Raw genomic sequence first — 27,313 nt, forward strand, 5'->3', positions numbered from 1 at the left:
TATGGTACATCAAACGTTAGGAAGACAATTTATTACATATAATTTTCAACATAGAACTTTGTTCTTGTACATTTCAAGTTGTACAACAAAAATAAGAAAAACATTTTCTTCTACTTTTATTCTATAGTAGAACGTTTAGAACTTCAATTGCTTTCCATATAATGGATAACTGATAAAGTCTTAGTCTTTTGGTGAAGCAGGTTCATCAAGGCAGAAGATACACTGATTTGCTGCTTGAGATACTTTAGGAAGCACTTAATTGCTATTTATTTGGTAAAACAAAGCAGAGTTCTCTCTCTCTCTTTTAGGGACCTTGTTTATCTTCAATCACATGCCTTCAAAAATATCTAGGATGGTTCCATTGTAGCTTGATCCTTGGCAGTTAGAACCAGCTCTGCAAGGGCTGAAAAGCTTTTTATGCTGCTTGTTTCCAGTCCCATCTTTCGGATCTAAAAAGATACAGAAAACCCATTAATTTTCTTTAAAACACTGAAAACCCAATAATTATTCTACTTAAAATACTTAGTGAAGCCTATGTTTTCTCCTGTACTGACATGTGGCAAAAAACACAACTGCATATAGTGCTAACTGTAAATATTTGCATCCAACTTTGCTCAGTTAAGTCTCTCTGGTTACAGAAGTGTCTTGCAGGGAAATATTTCACCATCTTCTAGGCAACTTGTAACTAAAGCCAGCTGGAAGTTTCCCAGTGAAGCAATTAGAAAGAGAAACTTGGCTGCAGTTGGTTTTAATGCATTGATTTCAACTGATTCTTTTTTTTTTTTCCCACTCCAAATGAAGTTTCTGGGCAATACTTTAAAGATCAACATGAATACATCCAAGAAGAGCCAACAGCATGATGGTGAAAGCATTTCAATAGGCTGCAAAAGCCCATGGTTCTAACCTGGAACTTCCTGGGAGACAAAAACAACTCTACAATTACAGAGGTTGCTGCAAGTAATTTCTTAGCCAGGAAATCTCTTGTTCTGACAATAAGGAAAATATGGCCATGAAAAAACTAAGAGTGCAGTGAAGCAGAAAAATCTGGATCTAACTAAAACCATAATGAAGTGATTCTGAAAAGGTGTTTGCTGCTGGACCTCTTTGTAATAGTCACATGTACCAAAACATCTCCAAATGAGTATGAAAAATCTCTCCCAGTTCAGCTTAAAATCACATTGCAGTCATGGAAAAGAACAACAGCTCAACCCCAGGCAAAAGCTGACAAATAACAGTTTTTGTTAGTAAGATCTCCACAGCTCCACCCAATTGTGATTAGTCTCATATCTGAGAAAAGCATCTGCTCACACACAAGCAGACTTTATCTACCTGCTAGAATGCATCAGCAGTATCTGCTCACAAACAAGATTAGACAATTCCTTGGCATAATGATATACACTCTTAGCTGGAATAGCTATGATAAAATACCATAGTTGGAATAGATATGATTTGACTCTTAGTTGGAATAGATATGATTTTAGAAATAAAGGAGTACAAAACAGTATGTTTATACAATTTAATGTAGCTACTTCATACATTTCTTGGAATATTTTCTGTTTTGCTATTTAAAATTTCGTATTTGGCACTGAGAATCAGTTACAGTTATGCAGCACAACAAATCAGGCTGACATCCTCACAGCTCTTGGGAACAGACCCTGACCATGCAGAAAGTTAAGGCTGAAACACCCCGACAGAAGACAAACAAAAGAAGGGCCATAAAGAAGTTTCTATCACACCTAAGTAAGGTCCCTGCCCTCTCATCTGTAAAGACAATGTTTCTCCTTAATGCTTCCAAGCACTGAGCAGTACTTGAATTTTAAGTAGTAAGAAATATAAGCTTTGCATTTGTACAAGAAAGGACAGGAAAGTATGCATTGCTGAAGCGGTATCTATAACCACCAAGGTCTGAAATAATTCACATTTGTATAAAAATGTGAAAACACAAAACAAAGACCCAAACCCACACCAGCAAAGCTTTCAAGACCAAAACTGGAGTCAAGGTTCCCTTTCCTTTTCCATCTCCCTTCCAAAACTATTAATAATAAGAAGAAACTCGTTTGTCATGACTTACTTGTTCTCCAAAATACTCAATGTCTAAGGCCAGCTGGAGTCGGATTTTGTTATCATCACTCATGCCCCCATTTGTACCAACAGGGTTTGAAGTTGCAGTTCTTCTTGCTTGCTTCAACCTTTTTAGACTCTCTTCCATTTTCTTAACAGAACTCAGCACATCAGATACAGTTTCATAATACCTGAATTAAGGAAGGTTAATGAGAAAGAAAAAATTCCACTTTACAGAAGAGCCTACTTCATACACAGAAGTACATCACTGGCCCTGCTGAACAACGCCAGAAGGAATGGCTTCCCTTGCAAAGCAGCTACTGATTAGCATTACCAATTGACCAGTATCTCCATTATTTGTTCCAGAGGTTAATCTGAAGATTACTCCTCATCACAACAATTTTGACTTGTTCAAGATGTCTGTACTCAATCGTGACCAAGGAATGCAACTGCTCAATTTTAAACAGTCAAAATCAGCCTCTCTTTACAATCAATAGACTACTGATAACACTCAATTTTATAGTCAGGACAGGAATACAAACAGCCTGACAGACCAAAACCCACATATTTTTTGGCAAGTTATAAAAGTGTGTATGACAGCACATATAGGCACAGCAGTCAGTTTAAAATGAAGAAACTGATTTAAACAGGAGTCTCAGGAAACTGGCAGGAAAAGTCAGAAGAACCCTAACCCTAATTTAGAAGTGGTAGAGATAAAATAAAAGACCATTGCCCACAAAGAAAGAATCAACATTAAAGAAAGCACAGAATCAGAGATCTACTCAACAAAAGCTCAAAAAGTCTTATGGACTGAAACCCCTTGCCTCAGTGGAAAGAGCATATCATACAAATTAACAGATGCCCAGGACAGTGAGCTAACAATAAGAAGGGAAAACAGAGCAACAATGGGAAATTAAAAGATCCATGAGAGAAATGACCAGATTGAGCTATGTTCTGTAATTTGCTAAAATACCTTTCAAAGAGCCTATGAAAAATATTACTGTAAGAATTAAGAGTTGAAACAATCTTCCTCATGATTTTAAACAAGAAGGCAACAAAAAGCAGAAAAGGTTTTTACAAAAAGTAATTAGATAGGGATGGCTACAGAAAAAGTGCTTGCCAGTGCCATGGAAACTTGTTTCACGACAGCATTCTATCAAAAGTAAAAGTATTCCAGTAAAAGTCAGTCGTGTCCTCTTCTCATATCTTGGTATTTCCTAGTCCCACTCACTTGTGATTAATTCCTACTTCTGTTGTACTCCTAAATCCTTCTGCCATTTAAGCAAATTCAGTCCCCAGTGATTTTTAACTAGTTTATGCTCTTTTCTGTTTTTTCATTTGGATGTGAATATATAAGAATGTATTATCACAGCAAGAAATTATTTGCATTTGTATTCTCAATAAATAAACTACAATACTCCTCCGTGTCAGAAATTCAGTTTCTTTGACCTGTCGTTTGCCAATGAGGATATTTTAAAACAAAATTATGAAAATAGTAAACTTGCAAACAGAATTTGACAGAAAATTCTAAGGAATTAAGAAATGAACCTGCCAGTCTTACTGGTGATTAACCACTGCCATCATGTTTAACCTAAGTTTTGGAAAGTGAAGAACTGCTTTTTGGGGGGCAAAAAAGCTCTGGTTGGGTCCAAGGAACTATGTAACAGCTACTCTGCATGGTGTCACCAGATTCACTTAAGCTTTAAAAGCAAGATTAACCAGGCACACAGATAAAAGAGACAGACAAGAATTCACCCCAAGATATTTTAGCTCAATAACCTTGAGTGGATTGAGATTCCAGGAATCTTTGCAGTTCTTCAGCAATGTTACTTAACAAATAACAATAAGGTTTTTTCCATGCACTAAAAACTGGTAAAGAGATACCAAGCTTGCAAAAGAGGTTTTGTGCAAAATGACAATGGCCAGTGCAGTCAAGATCAACTTAAGCTTAGCCTTGTCCAAAATACTTACGAAAAATTTTGAGAATGGTTGGTGAAAGTGTAAAATTGTCTTACAATTTTATGTCTGTTCTGAAAAGTACCAGAAGAGGAAGAGCAGAGAAGCAAAGGATAAGAAAAAATTCCTGTTCTGACTATGGTTTAAAACCGCAGTATTACTATCAGGTTAAATCTCAGGGAAAAAAAAAATCAATCTATGCTCAACAGCAGCCAACAGACAATATAATATGCAAAGGATTATTGGGAAAAACCATGTAAGGACAGACAGAAAGCACACATTATACTTTAACCTGCATGGATTCTTCTGATGTTATCATCTGTGGTCAGAAAGGTCAAAGAGAACCAACCAAAGCATAGCTATAAATATGGGAAAAGGAAAAAAAAAACCCATCCAAATAGGCTAAGGTCACTCTTTAGTTTTAGGCAAGGTTAGAGATAAAAAAAATATAGCTAACAGCAAGGGTAAATTGTTGACAACACAAAAAGTAGGAGGTGTCCTGTGAAATTTTCTGGCAGAACTTTCAAACAAAACCAAGTATTGCTGTCTCATGTTACATGCTTTAACTGGGAGACCTCACAAAATGCAAAATCCCTGCTCAGTAAAAATTTAAAATACAGCAGTAAGAATTTAAAATACAGCTAGACTGATGGAAAAAAAAAGCCACTAAGGAACCTAATGCATATGTACAACTACTACACATGTTCAAAAGCCCTGAAGATGCTAACTAGGAAACAGAAGATCTGCTAAAGAAAGTATTACTTTATGACTGCCTTATTAAAATTGTGAACAACTAACTCTTCAGCAGTTTAAAAAGCCCAAATCTTTTTTTTAAAATCACTAAAAAATTGGATAATCATAGCATACATTAAAGAAGACAAAGGACAGTAGAACTCAAATTCTTGAAAATTCAACCACTGTTCATTGAAAGTAACAAGGTTAGCAACTTTCATTGAAAGTAATGGGTTTAAGGTCTTACATCAATTCTGCACATCTTTATTTCACTGCTGCATTCCCAGAACTAACCAAATTTTCAAACATCCTATCCACCTCATCATGGTTTGCACAGATCTGAGCATCTGTGAACACGCAATATGAGAGCAAATGAAAGGAAATATTTCCCACCTAAAGAGTGCTGCATTTTGATTTTCTTTACAGTTGTGTTAATTCATAGCATTTTGTTTTTTTCCTGTGCCTGTTCCATAGACATTGGCGTTTTTAACTAAGGCAAGTAATGTTCTGTATGTTTTTCTTACTTCTGTGTGCTGTCAGAGAGAGCCCCTTCCAACCACTGATGAATCATGGGCTGCTTCAAGGTGTCTCTGTAGTCATTCTGCAGTCGGTAGAAGGGCTTAAGAGCACTGTCAACATAAGGTGAGGCTTTAGTTGGCACCTCCTGGCAGATGACAGGGAAACAAGTTGGGGAAGAAGGAACCAGTCATTTACTTACTCAAAGCATCAACACCCAATTCTAGCACATGTAAAAAAATGCTAATCTTGTACCTAAAGCAAAGAGATACATAAACCATTCAGGACAAGTCAATGAAGAGATCCTTATACACATGGAAGACACCATCACAAAATTATTCAATATAATACAGAACAAGGTTCAAAATGCCCAAAGCTTTTTCAGAGATGCATGTGCCAAACCATTCCTATTACCAGGGTATGATCCTGAATGCTCTTTCTGCTCTTACTGATTCCAGACAAAGCTCAGCAGACTCAGTGCCCAAAACAGACTATTACACTTTTGTTAAAATACTTACAGCTTTGTACTATACTTCACTAGGCTGAAGACACTGTCATGGGCTCTCTCAAGCAGATATGGACGGGCTCAAAGAACTCAATAATCTCAGCACAAGCCCTTCTGAGATTTATTTTTTCATTTGCAAGCAGTACTGACCTTGTTGGTTCTCCTATATAATCTTGGAACTTCCAGTGCACTCTTCAGGTATGCAAAGGAGGACTCACTGAGATCCTGGATGATCCTGTTATTCAAGGTAGGCACACAGGCTGAGAGAGAAGTCTTTGAATCTTCCAAGGCTCCTATTAAAGTCAAAATGCTGAAGTTTAAACTGAGCTACCCTGCCCAAACACAAGTTATGTGAATCCCCTCAGCTTCCTAATCCCACTCACTGTCTGGTGTCAAGTACAGGATATGCTTACCAAATAAATACACACCAGCCACTTATAAAACACTGCCAGTAATACCAACCATTCCTCAGCCAGAACCACAGACAGAGGCAAGGAAAGACAAGTGGAGTAAAGTGACATTCTTCAGGTTCAAAGTTTTTCCAGTATTACCAATGAGGCAAGGGCTTGAATCAAAAGGCTCTGACCTTCCAAAGAAACTGTGAAATCCTCTCTAAATTCCCTAGGGAATTACTGGAATATGTTCAACTCAAAGCTGTGATTGGTTACAGACCATCTACTGAGCAGCGGATGTGCAGAAGCTCCTACATCTCTAATAGACTTGGACATCTACCAGTAGTGCTGATTTAGAGATATCAGTAGAATTCATGACTCCTGGCTCTGCTTGCAGACAGGGACTAGTTCACTAGTTCACTCATGCATGTCTAGCTTTAATTATTAAATTAAAATCAAACTCCATATTTCACATAAAGAATGATCAGACAAAAAAAACCCCAGAATAAAACAACCAAACAAATGAACCAAAGAGACAAAGCCAAAAACCAAACTAACCCAAACCAAAAACCCAGAAAGAAAAAAGGAGAATAAAATACTGAATTGCTTCTACTCTCTGAAGTTAAGGTATTTAACTATGATACTTTGATAACCCTCTGCATCAAATGACCCATCCATCAGGCCTAAAAGAGAACAGTCATTTTAGAAAAATATTTTAGTTTCCACTGGATAATGGAAAGCCTCTCCTTTTGTGTTCTTCCCCAATTATTTCAAAAGTTTAATGATATGAATCTTCTAGGATAAAGTCCCCACTTTCTGGAGAAAAATCCTAAAAGCACTTTAGACTCACTCAATTTTAATTGTTAAGCAATTTCTAGACTCAATAGATCTGTTCAAGATTGTTTCTATTTAACAATTTAAACAGAAGGCAAATTTCATTAAGTATTTTCACCCTAAATAATGAAACTGTAAAAGTTGATTTCATTTTTTTGGCAGAGGGGATTTGGGAGAAAGGAGAAGGAGCCTCTCAGCTTTACCTGCAATGCAAGACATATTCTTGAAGCCAATCATTTCAAGCTTTGGTTTAATCATGTCTAAGATGTCAGGAATCTGAAAAAAGCAACCCAAAACTGAGAGAGATATATAAACATGTTATAAAAATTTTAACTCCTTTTGCTACATCCTGTAAGTTTGAATTGCATCACAAAACACCCTCAAGTTCTACGGTTTTACTGCATCTCTGTTCAATCAATACTAAACTTTACAATATGCACAGGAATTTAGGATCACACACTAAATCCTCTACCTTATTATTTTACTCAGAGGAAGTATTTTAGAATTAACAAAACCTCCTGCAATTTACAACTTCACAAATTACAGAAAATTCACCCTTACTGAAAATAAATACATAGGAATCATCCCTACTGGGAGACAATTAACAACATACATCTCTCCTCAAGATTCTGGATCATTAATCAAGTATAATCATGATGATAAAACCTTTTCCAACCTCAAAGACTAAAACCAGCGAACACTTAAACACATTAAAGCTGAATGTTGCACCACACTCCAAGCTGCAGCAGAGACTTCACTAGAAAAGGTAAGATTGGCAGAGTGACACTTCACACCAAAAAACTTTAGAAAGATATTATTTTAGGAATTAAGCCCAGCAGCTACTGATAAAAAGAATTTAAATACCTGAAGTGGTTTGCCCATAATCTGCCATTCCAAATAAGCACAGAGTAGACCATGAATTTCAGTTATCAGTTATTTAAGATTAAAAAATAATTATGGTACATTATTTTAAACAATTTAATGCTCTTACAAGATGCCAGAAACAATGATGAAGATTCTTTCTAAGTAAAGTCAAAAGCACAAACCTGATCCTGCAGTTTGTCCAGATCTGCAGCAACATATATCAGCTGAGTACTAGATATAGAAGACAATGGCACACTTTCTGCAGAAGATCCATTTCCTTGGTCCTCACTGGGGTTGAGGCTTAAAGATTCCTTTTTACCAACTAGCACAGGTTTTTTGCTCTCCTTTGTATTTTCACTGGAAATGGGCCTTACAGAAACCTGAAACATCAGATTGAAGTGTGAACCCCAGCAAAAGTGAAGGCAGTTAAAGCTGGACAAACTGAAACAGTACATAAAAGACTTGTAAGCCTTCAGCATTAGAATGCCATACTTTCAAGGGATATTACCAAATACCATTACTAAAATATGCAAAAAGTAAATGTTAAAAAAATTTGAGTGCACTACAAAGTTGGGTGATTTAGTACAAGTTTGTCTAAGGTTAAGAGAGGGCAGTCCAGTCCTGCTGTCAAACAGCTCCTTCCTCCCACCTCCTCAAGCTCTCTGCTGTCAGGCAAGTGCTTCCCCTGACTACTCTGCTTTAACTCTGGTACTTATCAGTACTTTGCATGAGCTGATTTAGCTGAGAGAACTAAGTCACTGAGTCACAAAAGAAATTATAAATGGAGATCTTTCTGCTGTTTTCAACTACTGAAGGGGCATGCACAAAGAAGACAGAATCAGATTGATCTCTGAGGTACAGTGAGAGAGTAATAGGCAATGGATATGTACTGTGCTAAGAGAAATTCTGACCACATAGGAGGAAAAAGCAATCAATCATTGGACCAGGATTCCCAGGAAAGAGTGCAATTATCATCTTTGGACAGACAAAATTCAACTTAAGAGGCTCTGCACAACCTTATATAAGCTGGTCCTATTTTGAGTAGGAATTGGGACCAAATGACTTCCAGAAATCTCTTCAAATCCCAGTTATTCTATTGTACTGTCTCTCTATGGCACAAGAAACAGGGGCTCACTTGTACAGCTGGGAGCAGGCAGTAAAAGAGCAAAGCACATTTTCTCTGCTCAAAAGCAATGATCATTGATGCTGAGTCAGCTGCCCAGGAAACTTTGGCTTTGCATTCTCAATACTAAAAAACTGATCCAGATTATATCACTCCTTATTTGCAGGGTTATTTTTTTCCTGGCTGTGGTATTCACAAGCCCTCTGAACAGAAAGAAGCTGTGAGACAAGCAGAGAAGAAGGAAAACACAATTCTTATGTTGCTTGCTGTGCCTGTGTTGTGCTAAAGTAGAATGCAATATAGAGATTGTTTACTCAAAGTGAGGATGTTTTGTTCCCTTGGCCTATCAGGGCCAAGCATGTGTGTGTGTGCTGGGACTGTCACGGGACAGTCACGAGAGAATCAGAGTGCAGTCTGTGCAGTTGTGAGCAAGAGAGCGCAAGGCAGATTCAGTTTAGATACAATGTACATAGTAGAGTATAATAAAGTAACTCATTAGCCTTCTAATGATGAAGTCAGATGCATCACTCTCTCTCCCCTTTGCTGGAGTCGCCTTTAATTTACAATACCTGGCTCTGTTTCACAACTTCACTCAATCAACAACTCACAAACAGAAGAGAACTAAGATTTTGGCTTCTTGTTTCAGTGGCAGAGACAGAATTAAGCAGTATGAAGTACAGCTTTGGCAACCAGCAAAGCAGCAGACAGCAGCACTGCAACAGTACCGATATTTGTGACTAATCATGTATTTTGCAGTGATACTTTTTATAAGCCAAACTCATTAACTGCTTGAAGGTTAAAAACCACAAAACTCTTAAAAAGAGGTCACATATTTTGCTTCAAAGAGTCTCTTTTTGAGGGACACACCCCACCACCAGCCCCTCACAGCAGGCTGCTCTCTCACCTCGCTGATGAACACGGAGTAGCGAGCCAAGATCTGCAGGCTGAGCTTCCACAGGCGGTGCGCTAACAGCGGCACAAACATCTGATCCGACCAGCACTTCACAAGACTCGCCCACACCATGTGGGTGGCCAAGAGACAGAAGGAGCTCCCAGCTAGAAACGATCAGGCAACAAAGGTCAAGTTCCCAAGAATGTTTTTAAAACATCAGTGTAATTGCATACCCAAGATCTTTCCTAAAAGATACAATCATCAGATAGTTTTTTATGAGTTTATTTCAGGCAATGCTTAATACATTTCTATCTCCTCAATGCTTTAGATTTCAAATTCCACCAAAGTCTTGCTGTAGCTGTGCAGGCAAAAGCAAGAAATGGGCATTTGCCTGCAATAAAGGCAGAAACAGCTTGGCCAAATAATCCACTTCAGGAAATAACATTTCCAAAATAATTTCTGGCAGTCTTTTGAAGAAGTTACATTAGATATTCCTGCCAGCCATAACATAATACTCCCTTTCCACTAAACTATTGCTCCTCTCCCAGTTACATGAGATATTTGCTATAAATATTTATTTTAAATACTGTACAAATGTCCATATTTAAACAAAATGTTTTTTAAGCAGTTTACACAGTTTTACATTTAAAGCATTTTACGTAGTTTTAACATTTTAGAGAGTACAATTAGAAAGACAAGGAACGTGTCTGCAAGTTCCAGGCCTACACAGTGAAGTGATAAGATTTATACATATTTTGTTTCAATTAGGATTTTTTTTCTCCTGGTTTGCTTCAGAGGGCATGTGTGGATACACACATACAGACATTTAGGTGGCCCATAGATACCTTCTTCATAAGTATTCACTCTGTTAGCTGAAATTAGTTCTTCTGATTACAATATGCTTCTAATGCATGCATCAGACTATTCCTCTTGTGTATACCTCCTCATAAATCAATGTGTATTTTTGGAGCAGACACCAGCACTATGAATGACAGCAAGCCTAAATGCTGCCAACAGACAGCCATTTTTACACAGTGCTATACATTGCTACAACATTAAGAAAAATATGCCCCAATAACACAGCACAGCCTTTTGGTTGTCATTTAGAAGGTGTCAAATGCTAACAACTCCTTCTTGCACTGAGGGGTGCTTCCATAAGTATGTCAATGCCAGCTGCTAAAGAGGGGTTTTTAGTAAGCAAAGTCATCACTGATCAGAATTCTCACATTGCCATCTCTGTAACAATGTTTTATACTGTTTGAACAGTCAATCAGAAATAAGGAAGCTCATGTGAACCACGGGATGCATGTTACTGAATACTCAGGAGACAGACTGATCACTGCTATTTATACAACTGATTCCTTTACAATACATATCTTTTGCAATAAAAGTTTACCTGGTGCTTCCTCTAGTGTATCTGAAAGTGCTTCTTCTAAGGCCCCTGCTATTTCTCTAAATCTATGAGAAAGAAAAAATTTGAATATCACAATTCATTGCTTAAATTGATGCCTAAACATTTTTCAATGTTTACTTCAGTATTATTTCTATGTGCTATCAATGGACATACACAGATTTTAAACCTGGGGTTATTTTTGCCCAACTTAACACCAGCATTCAAACACTTGAAAGAGAACCTTTGACATTTTACAGGCACCTACAAAGCTTATACTTTAGGATATTATTAAAGTGGTTGCAAACCACAACTATCATCAAAATGATAGCTCACAGAGTGACAAGTCCTCAGCTTTTTGAGGAAGGAAATTTTTTGTTTTGTTACTGTTTTTAAACTATAAGCAATCAAACTGACCTTCTTTAACCTTCAGGTATGTCACATGATACTGGAGCTCCAGATTTCTACATGTTTGTTAATGAGCAGTAACATAAGGTTCTGCAAACAAATCTGTACCTAATAAAAATCAATAGTTCCCCAAGAACACCTGTTTTGGTTTTTTTTTGTTTAATTCCCGTTTTAAAATACCATTTTTTTAAAAAAATCACCATTCAAAGCAAAAAAAAACAAACCAACAACCCAAACCAAAATGACATCTCCAAAATTTTCTAGGTATAACAGCAGGTTATTAAAACCTCCGATACTTTTCCATCCTTGCATCAATTTAAGCTTCCCTGTATAAAGTTCTGTTGTAACTAGCTTCCTCTTTTTTGCTTTTATGTGCATCATAGTAACTCTGTAAGTCTTCAAACTTAGTAATTACAAGCCTGTAGGGTTTCTCTTAAAGTCTCTTAACTATAATTTCCAGATCAGGACAGGAGCCCACCTAGTTTTTTTTGCTCAAACTCCTAATGGAGTAGGATGGATGTTTAGCAACTAAACACGTTTGTGAAATGGCTTCAAAGCCTCAGTTCTGCCTATGCCCTGCTTCCATCAACAGAGTAGTGTCTTTAAGTCTTTTGGTGAAAAAGATTAGAGAACAGAATAAGGTTTTAATGACAATGTAATTTTTGCTGAGTATGTCTTACATAGGAAATAATTTCCCCAGTGTAGGGCACAATCAGCTGTATTGACACAACTGAAAGAATGAAACAGGGAAAGAGTTACTGGTGCTGTTTTGCCAGCACTGCTACAGGAGAAATGCCTGAACATCCATATGTTCCTCAAAGGATCATTTCTAAAGGCTTTAGTAATGGCTGATTTTTATGGGGAATTTCTGTAATTGAAAAAAGAAAACACCAAACAATCTTAACTATAAATGCTGAAGTGTGAGATTACAGTTCAATCAAAATCTTGTATGACTTAAAGGATATTAACACACATCCAGAGAAAGCTTTCCTGATATATATAATTAATATGTTGTATTATTTTCACAATTATTACTCTTCACACACTGAAGAGTTCATGGGTACTTCCAAAGTTAGATTCCAATATAAAGGCACACTACCATTTAAGATAAATCAGCTGCTGTTATCCAAACATTTCACAAAATAGTACACTATTTAGTCTTACACTAATCTTGGATTAAAGGAAAATTATATTTAAAAGTGTTTTAATCAATCAGAGCTCAGAATACCTAATGGCAAACATTTTTGAAGAGAAATATGCTGAAGCTCCATTTCAATTTTATGAGCAAGATTATCAAAGTTTGATCAATTGGTCTCCTACTAGAAAAGTTGGACTTGAAACAAAAGGGCAATTAATGATACATATCTGTTAAAAGGTTCATAATGGCTGCAGTTCCACAGACACTTTCAGTCTGTGCACCACTATGTAGTGAATACTTCTGCCCCTTCCCTTGGGCCAGCATGAATATTTGTACAGTTAAGTGGTTTGGGGAAATTGACTGGAGTTGAAAATTAGTCATTTTTTTTCTGAGTAACAGGTCCTTATCAGTTCACTACACAACTGCAGGAACAGATGTGTAAGCAAAAGAACAAATCAGGGTATCAGATGTTGGGACTACAGTTTTACAAAATACCATGAACCACCAAAATATTAAGACCCAGCTCCCAGCCCCATGTTCTTGTCACTTATATTAACTCTACCACTCATAAGATTCCTAGATGAAATTTTTCAGCACAAGGGTAGATTCCCCCTGGATTAAAGAAACTGTATAAATGTGACTGTGGTAGTGTTATTGCCAATTACAGAATTGTGCAACAAAAAAGGCCACTAAAGTGACACAGGTTAAAAATAAACATCAATTTCTCTTCTCCCTCTTTTGGAAATTCCACTTTTTGTTTATTTGGGCTTTTTTTTTTTTTTTAAGAGGCTCTCAGGCTTTGGACCAAGAGAGATTACACATGGCATAGCTGGGTGATAGCAGACTTCATCAATGTCTTGCCTGGAGGGTTGCTCTCCAGCCCTACAATCAGACATGCAGACTACCCATTCTAAAAATACAGTTTTGTATTATATTTTGTTCATTAAAATTCTAACATTACTAGAATTTAAAAAGGACTTGGCTCACTCTGTTCTTTTCTAGCTACAAGGTCTGTAAAAGAAAACATTGTAGATACATCAGACCTGCTACTAAAATATTCCAGAAGTTACTACTCAGCTCCTCAGGAACAGGGACTAGGAGGACAATCTTTGGAAGGCAAAGATACAATTTAAGGAGTACATCCTGTGAGACATAAAGAATGTCAGAAACAGGGCTAGGTCTGGAAAAGCTGGAAGTTCTCAAGTGCTTTAGTTCTATACATCTAAGAAAAAAGATTTCTTTATTCACAGTAAGTACTCCTCTGGATTTGCATAAGTAGCATTCAACATACAGCATAGTTTCAGGGGCACTGGAGTAAAATAATTTGAAATAAGAATTCAAGACTTATTTAGATCTGTTCCTGAAAGTCTTATGAGTAGCTTATCAAATCTGGTATAACAACACAGTACATACTGAAGAGTAGTTATGTGATTTTTTTGCTGAATTGTTGAAAGATATATAAAAGTTACTTGACATAATTAAATTCTTAATTTGATTTGCATATGATTTGTTGACAAGTGAGACTTTGAACAATGGGGAGGTGTGACCTTAAGAGTGAACAAAGAAATGCATGCCAACCTTATTTGAAAATAGACAGGCAGATTCCATTTGTTGTTAAAGCTGTGGTAAGAGGGATGAGCTCTCAAGCGCTTCACGCTGGCCTGGGAGCCACACTGCCGTTCGAATTTCCGTACAAAATCCATACTGGTGGTGTATTTCTGCAGGAAGAGAAGGAGCACTCTGCTCACACACAGGCTCCCAGCAAGGAAGGCCACCCCCCATTCAGCAGAACACATGTATGGTGCTACAACTAAGCTCAAGGGTTAGGATAGGCTGACACTGCCCCTCATCACCTAATCATACAAGGCTAAAAGCCCGGACTGCAGACAAATTAATTTCAAAGTGTTACTTTATGGTAAGGACACTTCTAAAAACAATAAAACTGTCCAAGCATGCTGATCAAGCAGAACTGATCAGAGAGATTCCTGACTATTTCTGAGCTCAAACACTGGGGTGGTGCTGCACACTACTAACAGAGTCAGGTGCAGCAGATAAAACTACACAACAAGGAGAAACAATCAGGAATGAAACTCAGAAGTACGCATAGCCAACTGCACATGAGAATGGAAGCACAATATTTTTTGTCTGTTACACAGGACCAGTACTATAAGAATTTCTAGACCTGTTTCCCCAAAAATGTTTTGTAAATATCAAAAAATGCAGAAGAACTTCAAACAATTTCAGATAAACTAACTTCATCCAGTGTATACTTCTAATAAGATGTTTATGAATAGTATTAAGCTGGTTGCAAGCAAAAAAAAAATACATTAATCCCCAAACATACTGTGGATTTGGTCTCAATAGTATGAGAACACTGAAAATCATGAAATAATAAATTAAATCATGCACAAAGCAGAAACTCAAATACTTGATGAAAGCCAGAAGTAAAACAGTACAAAAAATGTTATTTCATACAAAATAGACCTTGCTAACAGACCATGAAACTTAGGTAAATAAACTTATAATCAAAACACAACTGCAGTTAAAATTCTATGAACTGAAAGCTACTTTGGTTTCTGTGCAAGTTTCTTCTATTAAAAAAAATTAGGAAACAGCCATAAAACTTATCATATATTCTCAGAAATCCACTACTGAATTAATGAAATAGTCCTGACAATCTCTCAGTGCTTCTGACTTCACTGCAGGGTTAGGGTTCAATCCACAATCCAGAGCACTCACTACAGGAGCCAGGTGATTTTGCCTCTTGTGAAGCAGTAAAATGTTATCAGAATCCCCTGTGTTGCTGCTTAGAGGGCCTGCTCTCAAAAACTCTCCTGTGAACAAAGGACATGAACTGCCACAGGGATGCTTTAGTGTTGTGTATCTCAGTAAGTTCATAACTTTCTGTTAAAGGTATAACTACAGAATCCCTTTCTTGTGATGTGGTAGTTTCAGTGACAAGATAATATCCTGAAAAATCCATCCAAAAGCTTTTAAGCGACTACTTTTCTCCTAACCTGGTTGTATCTCTAACACAATGAACCCATAAAAGGTATGGGAGTTAGACCCAGACTGAATGACAGATGAGTTCTCTTTCAGGCCTCCTTTCTCAGATAATGAACCCAGCACCGTAAAAAGGCAAACAAGCTGTTAATGCTCTGCCACCCTAAGTGTAAGTCAGAGATATAAACCAAACACTCTGTAGAGACCAATCAATTTCAAAATAGAAGGCTCCTCAAGAGACATTTATCTCAATATTGAAAACATTATATCCAGGAGAGGGAACTAACTGCAAGATTGGTTCCTATTTCAGCTTCTAGGACTGGATTGTTGACTGCAGATTTATTTAAGAAAAGTAAAATTGGGAACCAAAACCAAAAAGGAGCAATTCTCAAACAGAGAAATCTAAACTTAATCTTAAATGAATGTTTAGGGATAAAAGAAGTATTCTTTTAAATACCCATAAAACTACACATCTAACTCAAAGAAAGGCACATCAACCTGAAACTATTTTAAAAAGCCATGTCGCACAAACGCTTATTTTAACATACTTAACATTGCCAGTCTGATTTTTAAAGGATTTAAAACAAATCTTTCAATCCCCCTCTCTCCTCTACACCTAAAACCCCCTGAACAGAAAACACAGCACATTCAAAATGTTCAGCATTAAACCTATAGGTATATATGAAAATACACATGGAGAAAAAAACTTGTTCTGCATTTCTATCAACCTAGAAAATGGAGACAAAAGATTATTGTCTAAAATTTGTGTAGCATTACTTGGCTCATCATCAGAGCAAAACAATTTTAAAGGCTTTTTTCCTCCCTCTCAATTCAGAACTATTAGTCTTTAGATAGGTGTAATAGCATTTTTACACTTGGCATTTCAACTTTGTATTGATTTTCAAGTAAAATATTGTAATGATTTTAATGATTTTAATGACTATGAGTCCCTTAAGTAGTCAAAAGCAGTCTGGAAAGTACTTTAGACTTACTATGTGATTTACCTGGAAGTCATGGTTGGATGCTGGGTTTTTACTGGGTTTTTTTTGATTGTTTGGTGTTTTTTAAATAAACCAAACACCTTTGTTGGCCAGTATCAGTGTAACATATGACAGGCCTTTTAAGCAAACCCAGCTTTTCTGAAGACACAATACACTCCTGTACATCATGGAGCACAGTACAGCAAAGGCCCAACAAGGCTCACAATCTGCAGTATGTAGGCATAAGGTGAAAGCTGGAAGAGTGACTAAAACTTCATGGTAAACTAAGAATTCTCATGTGGGAGGAGGAACACATTATAGTGTCACTTGCGTGGCACTACCACAGCTTTCTTCAACATCCATGTCATTTGCTTCTTCTTCAGAGACAGCACTGCAAACACTCTCAGTCATGCCTATCTGCCTTCACTTGTTCAATCTATCTGTACAAAAGAGATCTTAAACTCCAAGAAAAAATATCTAAGTGTTTAGTAAAAGCAGTTTTTCAGGAAGACATGAAGAATCACATGCCTTATAAACCTCCACTTGCAAGCCAGCATTTCCTCAAGTCATCTGTCCTGATATGCCAACAGTGCCTTCCTTCAGACAATTTACCACTGCCTCCCATCTCTATCTTGAAAATAAAATGTTTCACACTAAACACAAGTCAAACTGCCAAGGGGAAAAACTCCAATTTTTTCAGTAATCGTGGTTAAACACAAAGCAGGCAGGACATGAGGAAAAGCAGAGAGTTCCTATTTTCGACTTGCAACACACAAGTCACAAGTAAAGCGCTGCCAGAGAAGATCTTCATACTAGACCAAGAAATCTATTTCACCATTAGTAAAAGATGATGTTTTAGAGACAGAGCAGCACTACCAATGAAGAAAATACAAGAGCGACAAGTACTTTAAATTTATTATTTAATGTAAGCTTGTGATATCAGAGAAATACTATCTCTGTTTTCTAAACCTGATGGTGCTGCCAAATATTTTCAGGTCTTAGTTGGCTTGTGTTTATAATCACAACATAATATGCAGTACTGCAAGAGAGCAAAAGCTAAAACAAGCAAGCAAAACAAAGAATTTTTTTAATCTTCCCATAGTAAAAAATAAGTTGCAACCCAGATATTTAATTAATATTAATTATCAGCTCCTGCTATACAGCAGTTCTAGACTTGAGTGAACACTGGAGTCATCCACTCCCATCTTCAATAACATTGCAATTCTACTCCCAAAATAAAAACAAATTCATCTGCTGAATGGTATCCAATAACTTCTGTATGAGCTCTCCTAACAAACTTGAGGGGAGAATTAATTCCTATGAAAATTGAACCAAGTGGTTTGAGATAACCTCCTCTTCCAAGCCATGCAACAACATGAATTTACACAAAAGCAGCAGGGGAGGGGAGAAGCTAGAGAACATGACTCTTTATATTCTTGTGTCTGTCACAGAAATTAGAAATGGAAAAAATGGAAATTAATTACCTCATGAAACACATCTGGGTTTCCAGGGTTAAAAAGTGATGGTAATTTCTCTTCCAAACCACGTACTATTTCTGGCCACACTGAGTTCACCAAGAAATCATATCCAGGAACAATATCTGCTTTTTCACTGAAAAAAATTGCAATTATTCCATGGTTATATTTTACCACTAAGCTTCTATTTGGAGGCAGGAATCACTAAAAAATAGATGCACTGCACTAGACAAAATGCAACGAATTTTTTTTACATATTTATAGTGATTCCCTAAACTGTTCTTCCTTTGAAGATTCCTAATCCAATTCCACACTCTTATCAAATCAAAGGTGCTTTTTTGTAACTCTCAAAGTGTTTTAAAAATTAATCAGTTACATATTTTGTGAGTGTGTACTGGAAAATTAGTACATTTCAGCTGAGAAATCCTAGGTATAATTCAAGTTTTAATAGCTCCAAACTTCCAAGACCTACCAAGTAGGAATAATGTGACTAATGCAATGAAAAAGAGAACTTCTTCCTAATTGTTCCAAACTGTATTTATACATATTGTGTTTGATCAAAAGATCAAAAGTTACCTTGATTTTGGAAACTTAAAAATTGAGAGCAGAAGAGATAATAGCATTCTATTCCAATTTAGTACACCACACTACAAAGTAGAAACATTCCATTATTAAGAAGAACGATTAAAACTTGCTGAGGGATTGAAAGAATTAAAATGTTAGTAAAACTTAGGAGCCATAAAAAGCTCAGCAATGGATGACTAATTAGAAAAGTAATCCTGCAGTCCCTAGGGGCTATGTCCATAGTTCTGCTAATTACAGCAGTCTGCTATATTAACCATCCTGAAAAGAGATGAATAAATGGATTCAATTCAGTAGACCTGAATTATTTAAGCTTGAAAAACAGGTAATTTAATTGCATAAGGAATTAAGCACTTTTTGAGAACACAGTGGAAGCACAAATAAATTAAACCTGTAGTTTTGGTATATGCAACAAATCAGTCAAACCTCTGAGGACCATTCCCACTTTTCTGATGTGCAGTAGCTCAATAACTTCTGAACTTATATTTTAATAGCTTTATTATGCTCTTCTCCTTGGATGAAGTGTACAATCATATTTAATGGGTTCAAAAAACCAAGTTATCTGACACATTGTATTATGCACAGAACTCACTTCTACTACTGAAATACAGGATTGTCTTTGCCTTCTCTGAAGGTCTGGGCTGCAGCACCAGGAAAGTATGCTCACTGTTTTGTTTTGAGAAACAGAGGTGTGAGGTACAAATCAAACTTGACTTGAATTTTCAGGAAAGGCCAGATAAGTCATTAGTGCATGAAAGCTGATAATGCAAAGGATTTCAATGCATATGATACTTGTGACTTCAGGGCAGCTGAGAAGCCCAAGATACTCACCTGGAAATTGCTCCCCCTGTTACTTCCCGGAGGAGGCGGCAATGATGAGGAACAAACTCCAACAGCCTATTGTACATAGCCTGGAGGCCATTAGGGTGCGATTGCACATACTGCTCCACCATCACCTGCCAGAACAGCTCAGTGTTAAACGCCCAGAAAAGTGAATATAAAAGATGCTATAATGCAAGACTCACAAAACTCTTAACACTATAACCTCAAATACCGGGATAGTCAGCATATTACTTTTTTTTTTTCATTATATTTTCCAAGTATAACTTGCCAGCCTGAATTATTACTTCCTTTAAAGCAGCACTCTTAACTGCCAAGACTGGCCCAAAACTGGGAAAGGAGATCCTTTCTTTTAAATGTGAGCCACTATGTCTGGCTGCCAACCCACTGCCACATTACCGTCACCTGAAGCAGTCTGTCAAGTTAAAGAGGGAACTGGTAAAAGCTAATCAAACTCAGAATAAAGTAAAAACTCCTTCCAAATGTTGTGGTTGGTCCAGTCCCAAATACAGGCAAGCCAAAGCAAAGCATCTTCTGTGACACTGCTAGCAGCAAGCAAATCAGCTTGTCTGGACAGTGCCTCATACTCAGTGAAAAGTGATAATCTCTGCCATAAAGAGAAGACAGTAGGAAAAGAACAACAGCTTGTTTCTTGGTATTCTTCCAATGTCTGAACACGTTTGCCTCTTGCTACAAAAACAAGTGGAATGGTGCAGAAGTGGTGAAAGAACAGAGCCTCAGAAAACTGAGGGGAAAGTGACATGTCCCATGCTGTAGCAGCTGTTACAGCACTTAGCAGACACCCAATGGAAACCTGTCCTAAATGGGAGAGGTTTGGTTTTTTGATTCTTTAGCCGGAGAAAAACAGAAGTAAGAAAAAGAATCCACCCTGGATATAACTTGAAATTGGTGACAGGCAAGTAAGAGAATTCCTCCATCCTTTTCTTCTTAAATAGCAACAACAACCAAACTGACATTTTGCTGCAGCTCAGTTATCCTGTTCTCTCCACAAAGATATTTTGAAGCTGCTAACAAAAGCTGGAGGTTCACAGGAAAAATAAGCATGTTTGGAAAACAAATGGAATTTTTTTAATGTTATCCTACCTCATCTACATAAGGTTTTACAAGCACTTGGCCAACTAACGCCTCTGCATCTCGTGTTTTGTCAATTGTTGCATAAGTGCGCAGACAGTGGCGTATTATGTCAACATTTGACGTTTGAAGGCCTTCCAAGAGCAGCCCTTCCAGAGACTGCTGCAACATGGCTGTTATTCCAGCAATTCGCTACAAAGACAAAGAAAATACAGTCAGAAAAAGCCAAAATCAAAGCCTGTCATCATTGCTGCAGTAAATTCATCCAGATGTGCCTAACTCAGCTTTCCAGCCTTACTTGAAAAGTACAAAAATTTGATAACTGACAGTGTTCAATGACCATTAACACAAACTTAATTGGCTATTGATGCTATATAAGACAGGATTTATTATAATAAAGCTAAAGGCAATTATTATGTTCTATATGTTGTAAGTTCCATGGTAATTTATATCAGGTCTGCTTTATCCTGAGGAAATAAGTTACTGATTGCTCTTTGTTCAACTGAACCAGTATGTGACAATAAACAAAAGATTTACAATAAGTGACCAGGGATAACAATTGTAGCATTTATCCCTCACTGTCAGAGTAAACAGACAGCGAGTACCCAGCACTACTTGTCAAATTACCACAAACCAATGACACTGAGTGACACTAGCAAACACCAATGAAATTAGATTCCTTCTGGCTTCTGCCAAACAGCTTCTTCAGTCTACACGTATTCTCCTTTTTGCAAACCATTTTTCCTGATCTCCCATGACATCTTTTCCACTAGATCTGACTAGTGTAGCAGTGAGTCCATTGCTACACTACCTGCCAATATACTCCTGGCCCTATAACTCCGCATTTGAAGGAAGATCGGCAACACACATTAAAGCAGTCGGAGTTGAACTATGAATATAGCCAGTAAAATTTCTTCTCTCTCTTTCTACATGCTGTATTGTGTCCATCCATCCTAAAATGATTCATACAATTTTTACTGAACATGCAAAGTCAGGAACCCAACTGCTGACTAGTCATGAAAGCTACATTCTGACGAGTCTTAGCAACAACAGGTACAGGACACAAGTCCTGGCAAACACCATTAAGGAAGCCACATGACAAATGTTCTCCCAACCCATACACTACGCTGCTGCTCATGCTCACTGCTGCTAGTATCCAAGTTGGATATCCAACTCAGTGGCCAGAGGAGTCTTGTAAACTGTCCATGTAACAAAATGATCCCATGGATATTTGGAGCTGAAACAAGTTTGTATTGCCAACAGGCAGAGGCACAAACTGGAACTCTGAACTACCTCAACAGCTTGAAAGCCATTAAGAATGACACCCTCATGAGAATCAGCTTAAAGCATTACCCCATCTCAACATTCACAGCTTTCTTTTAGCACAAGTTTTCATTTATTCCCTCTCCCCACTGAATGAATAGAAGAAAAAAGTCCCACCAAAACATCACTTAGTCTTTTACAGCAGGTAAAAGAGCATGCTGGGAGATTAGTAATGGCTAGCATAATTTCATGAGAAGACAAACTTGAATATATTCAAGCCAGCCGCTATGTAGGCACATTCCATTTATGTTCTGGTCTGTACACAGCAGCTAACAAAGCAAACATTAATCTCTAGAACGAGGCCTCAGTATCAGTCAGCAGATGAACTGCAAGATACATTAGGCTGACAAAAACATCTGTCATATTTCCCACTGTTACTCTCAGTAATTAGTCCTAAAGAAGTAAGCAAACAGGGCATAAATCCTCGGAAAAAGCAATAGTTCTAGTCAACTGATAAAAATCACCTCATGAAACCCATTTTTCTCCATGAATTAATTCAATAAAACTCTGTGGAAACAAGCATTTGTCTTCCAATTATACTGGTTTTGCTTGATTGTGCAAGTGTTAAGTGTCATATAATACTTACTGGTCTCACTTTGTCTAAAAGGGGCATTCCTTTGCTTTGTACTGCATGAAATTGTAGTTGATTAAATTCTGTGGCAATTCTCTCTAAAACTTGTCCAGTTACAAGTGGACTAGAAGAGAGAAGATACAAAATGAGAATACACAGTTAGATCCTTTCAAACCAACTCCCTCTCATCTGTATCAGATGGACAGAGCTCACCCTCAATTTTTTGTAATTTCAGTATTTTGAATTCTGATAGGTACTACTATAATGATTGCAATCAAGCAATAATGATCTGGAGCATGCTACATGATTAGTGCTGTTTTGCAGCTCTAACATGAAGTGGGTGAAGCAGAAGCCGAGAGGAACATAAGCTCTATTATCACGTGAAAAGTCAGTCTTAAGAGAGCTCAGCAACTGCACCAGGTGACCTTCACCATCCAGATTTGTTTCTTTCTTACTCTATCATATAGTAAAACTAATGATAGTTATCTCTAGAGAAACAGTCCTGCCCTTCTCAAGCCCACACGATCCCAATATAAGCCGAATTTTCAGTTGTTCAAGAATGATCTTAACTGCAAACTTAATTCTGCAAAGTGCCTCACCTGACTGAAAACATCTGCTTTTGTCCCTCTAGGTATTAACCTACTTTCTGGTACACCTACCCCCACTATCAATCATGTGATCTAGCACACTGAGCTGAAGAGACAGTCTCACACTGTGTCTTCCCTCCAGCTTAAATTGTACTTGCATCCCAGTCAGGCCTTTCAAGTGCATGACTGGTACATCAGTTCCAAAATTGGCTGAACAACATCCTGCAATCCTCAGCAAAGGCAGAGGAAGAGGTTTGACTGGAATTTGTCACAAACCTTCCTTGTACTAGGTTTGCCTTGTCTGCATTTAGCTATTCTTGCAGCAGTCCTTTCACTTACACATAAGCAGGGAAAACAAGAAAAACTATTTTGTTTCACTTACAAATGACATTGGAATAAACTATAGAGAGTATTTCAGACATGAGAGGATTAGTGACTTCTAATAAAATAAAGTGAAATAAAATAACTGCACACTAACTTCAAAAAGCTTGCTTACTGAAAGCACCATGAGCAATTTGGAAGTTTGGAGTCTGAGTTACACGTTCTGTGAATGACTGGCTTGCAGAAGACTAAAACAAAGAAAATACTAAAATTCCAATAATTTAGTCCATCAGAGTTATATTTCTAAAGATACACCATACTGCTTGTAAATTCACCTTCAACAACACCATGAAATTAAGTTAGCCCCATCAACTACAAACAAAACCGAACATTACAATTTTTTTACCTGTTTCCCTCTAATGAGGACAATTCTTTAGTGCCTTGGGAATGTAGAATCTTCTCAATTTTCTCCACAGACTGAATAACATGAATAAGTCTCAGGACACACATCTGCAATTAAAGAAAGATTTTTCATGTCTAACCCTAATACCAACTGACATCACCTAAATAAAACATTTTAGATGGTTTCTTAGTTCTTTGGTTTTTTTCTGGTTAAAGTTTTCTCCTTTTATCTTAACACTTGAGTCATGTCTCAGTTGAAGTATTGCTCACATATGTCCATAAAACACCACAAATAAATGTTTGTCACAGATGTAGGACAGTTGTTCCTATCCCTGATGTTTTTCAAAGCTTTGTGTGTCTCCTTCCCATAAAAATTAAACAGTTGTACTTCAATTCCATTCATAATAAGTAAGTTTATATGCTACTGCAGTTAGAAACAAGAGCAACTATTACAAAAGAAAAAAAAATCCAACTAAACCAAACATATGTTTTGGGCAACCACAGTAAAGCAAAGATGTGTGACCAACTAGACACTGCAAAATATGAAGTTTGTCAACCAAAATTTCGCTACATATTACAAGTACAAAATCCTGCACAGTGTGCATCTAGACAGCATAGAACTTTCTTAATTTCATTTTCGCTGGGTTAATGGCAAAATCAAAGTTATCCTAAGGATGATCTTCTGAAGATAGTACTATCTGCTGTACCTTTTTTCTTCTAATGTCTTCTTGTTTAGTCATTCGGTCATCTACTGCTTGAATTCCTTCACTGACACATGACTTGAGACTCTGTGAGAGAAAAAGTCAGTATGTAAAGCCTGCTTCCCATTTAAGGGTCAAAAAAACCTAAAAAAAAAAAAAATCTAAACTTAAGACACAGATTAATAAGATCATGGGACTAATAAAAGCTACACAATATCAAGTGAAAAAGCCATAAATACAACTAAATAACTGAAAGTAAAACCTGCTTCTTAGGTATTGCCACTGCAAATCAAATATAATTATTTCCACCATAACCATTGTTTTATTACATTAGAGAGAACAAATGACCTTTGCCTAAAAACAGGCAATAAACCCACTATGTTTTTATGTCTTGCAACTGAAGTTATAAATCAGTTTTGAATAATATTTTTCATGCAATAAGGATTTCTCTATGATAGCTAACCCTGTTTTCTGTTAGACACAAAGGGTGTGATATTTTGGAGGCACATTTAGGCAGCAAGCATCCCTTTGAACTGGCTGCCAAGATGATCAAAAATTGCCCCTTCCTGTAAATACCAAGTCACTGTGGAGGAGCCAGAATAAGCTCCACCTTCAAAAGGGTGATGTTTTATGGTTAAACCACACACTAAGGAAAGTAAGTCCATAAAGGGACTGTGCTGCATCTGAATTTTCTACCATCTTTAAGTTACTCAAATATTAAAACAGCTTCAAGATATATCCATAGACTTGTCTTGCAAGAGTCTATTGACTTGTCAAGTTTTAGAAACTCTTTATCTCTTGGTTGAAATGCACTGTAGGAAACCTAAATTTACTACAATACAAGTGCCTGAAAATACCATGCTTCTCCTACTAGCAATCTAAGTCATCAGTCTTCAAAGAAAAGCTTATTGGAACAAATATTAACTTTAATAGAAGACATTCTGTACATCACAGGAGAGCGAGCTGAAGTTTACCAAGCTGTTGACAATGGCTGTTTTGAACATACCATTACTTCTTCCTTTAATTGTCCCAAAGGTACTGACAGCTGATTGAGAGCCTTGTCCATGCCAACCTAAAGAAATTACCACAAACACATTTATTACTTTTTTGATAAGTTCATATGTGAATTACTGACAAAGCCTATCATTTTACAGATAGTGAAAGTGAAGTGAGAAAACATAGCTTCCTTTATAATTTCCAGGTTTTAATTCAATGCAAAAATATGTTATCTCAAATACAAGCATGAAGATGTACAACTGCTTTCACACAAAGCCAAAAGGTAAACAAAATTTCCTCCCATGGAAATTTTTCTTCTCAGAAGTATGTTAAGTCTCAGTCTGAGAATCTGTATAATTGGAACAATTACAATTTTCAGACATAAAGTTGGGGATTTTTTAAGCTACTCTGATATACAAAAAGTTTAAAGATTCCTAAAAGAATCCTTCAAAACAGACTTACTTTTATCATTGCTATTCTATTTTAATAATTTATTTCCTTCAATTTTAAAAGTGCTGACAGTTTGAAACAAAGTTTGCCCTGAGTTTTAACTCCCTAACAAATCAGCTTTAAAAGACAAAATGCATACATCTAAAACACTTACTTCAGGCCAACAGCAACTCTGTACAGCAATTCTGTAAGCTCTACAGGAATGGTGCCTCAGTGCAGGGATTAGAGACATCAGTTTAAGATGCCTTAAATCATAAAATGACAAAATAAAAGCCGTATACTTTTCATATGAAAAATAAAAATCCCACTGAACCACACTAAGCCTGAACTACAAGGTACAACCAGTAACACTTACGAGATTTGTTGAGAGATTAACAAAATCTGCATAGTCCTTATTTATGAGTTCTACCATAGCAGTTTTAAGGAGTTTGTAATAGAGCTCCAGATCCTCTCGGAGCTCTTCCAATTGCACACGTTTCCTGCAGTCTGACACAAAGTGATCAACATCAAAATCCGCCTGAAACAGGAAACAGAGAAGGATGTAAGTGAACAGTTCACACAGGGAACACACCCAAAATAAAGTACTCCGTATGCCTGTGAGTTGACCAAACTAAAGCCCTAGGGGAAAAAAGCTTCTTAACGCACTAGCTAAACTCTCTGTTTTTAGGCTGGAAAGCACAGTGTCGTGGGGCTGAATAGCCAATGACGAGCTCCCCGAAATACAGGAGACTTAAAAAAAAACAAACAACCAAACCACGAAACAACAGCCAAGAGTGGAAATTCAGTACTGAGAACTGCTCTACTCTCTGCAAGCAGCGAGGCCTCTCGCTCCCATCAGTCTCGGAGCCCGGCCCTACCCGGACACGGCCGGATCCCGGCTCCCCGGTCAGTGACACCCCGGCGCTCCTCGCAGCCCGGCCCGGGAAGGGCCCTGGCGGAGCTGTAAAATCCCCACCAAGGCTCCGGGCCGCGCTCTCCCGCTGGGAACCCGCCACCCCCTTCCCCAGGAGGCCCCTCGCCCCTCCACGAGCCCCGATCACCGCGCACCTTCATGAACTCGTCCTTGTCGAAGCAAAGGTTCTCGGGGCCCCGCGGCAGGCTCATCCTGCCCTCCATGCAGGGCCCGCACCGCCCCTCGGCCAGCGCGGCACCGCCGAGCGCGGCCGCCGCCGCAGCGCC

At 37.5% G+C, this 27,313-nt stretch overlaps 1 protein-coding gene across 1 annotated transcript; it reads right to left on the bottom strand.

Moving 5' to 3' along the window:
* Window positions 1-27,313, bottom strand: COG2 (component of oligomeric golgi complex 2). The gene is made up of 18 exons (XM_059467981.1): window positions 27,182-27,313; window positions 26,490-26,651; window positions 25,695-25,760; window positions 24,695-24,775; window positions 23,992-24,095; window positions 22,693-22,801; window positions 20,796-20,975; window positions 19,683-19,807; window positions 18,279-18,405; window positions 14,390-14,529; window positions 11,272-11,333; window positions 9,888-10,039; window positions 8,043-8,240; window positions 7,200-7,272; window positions 5,921-6,063; window positions 5,274-5,413; window positions 2,072-2,252; window positions 1-449 (listed from the first exon to the last, which is right to left on the bottom strand). The coding sequence occupies exons 1-18, from the start codon at window positions 27,248-27,250 to the stop codon at window positions 348-350; spliced, it is 2,214 nt and encodes a 737-aa protein (XP_059323964.1). The 5' UTR covers window positions 27,251-27,313; the 3' UTR covers window positions 1-347.

This window comes from Ammospiza nelsoni, chromosome 3, assembly GCF_027579445.1.
Source record: "Ammospiza nelsoni isolate bAmmNel1 chromosome 3, bAmmNel1.pri, whole genome shotgun sequence".
Lineage (NCBI taxonomy): Eukaryota > Metazoa > Chordata > Aves > Passeriformes > Passerellidae > Ammospiza > Ammospiza nelsoni.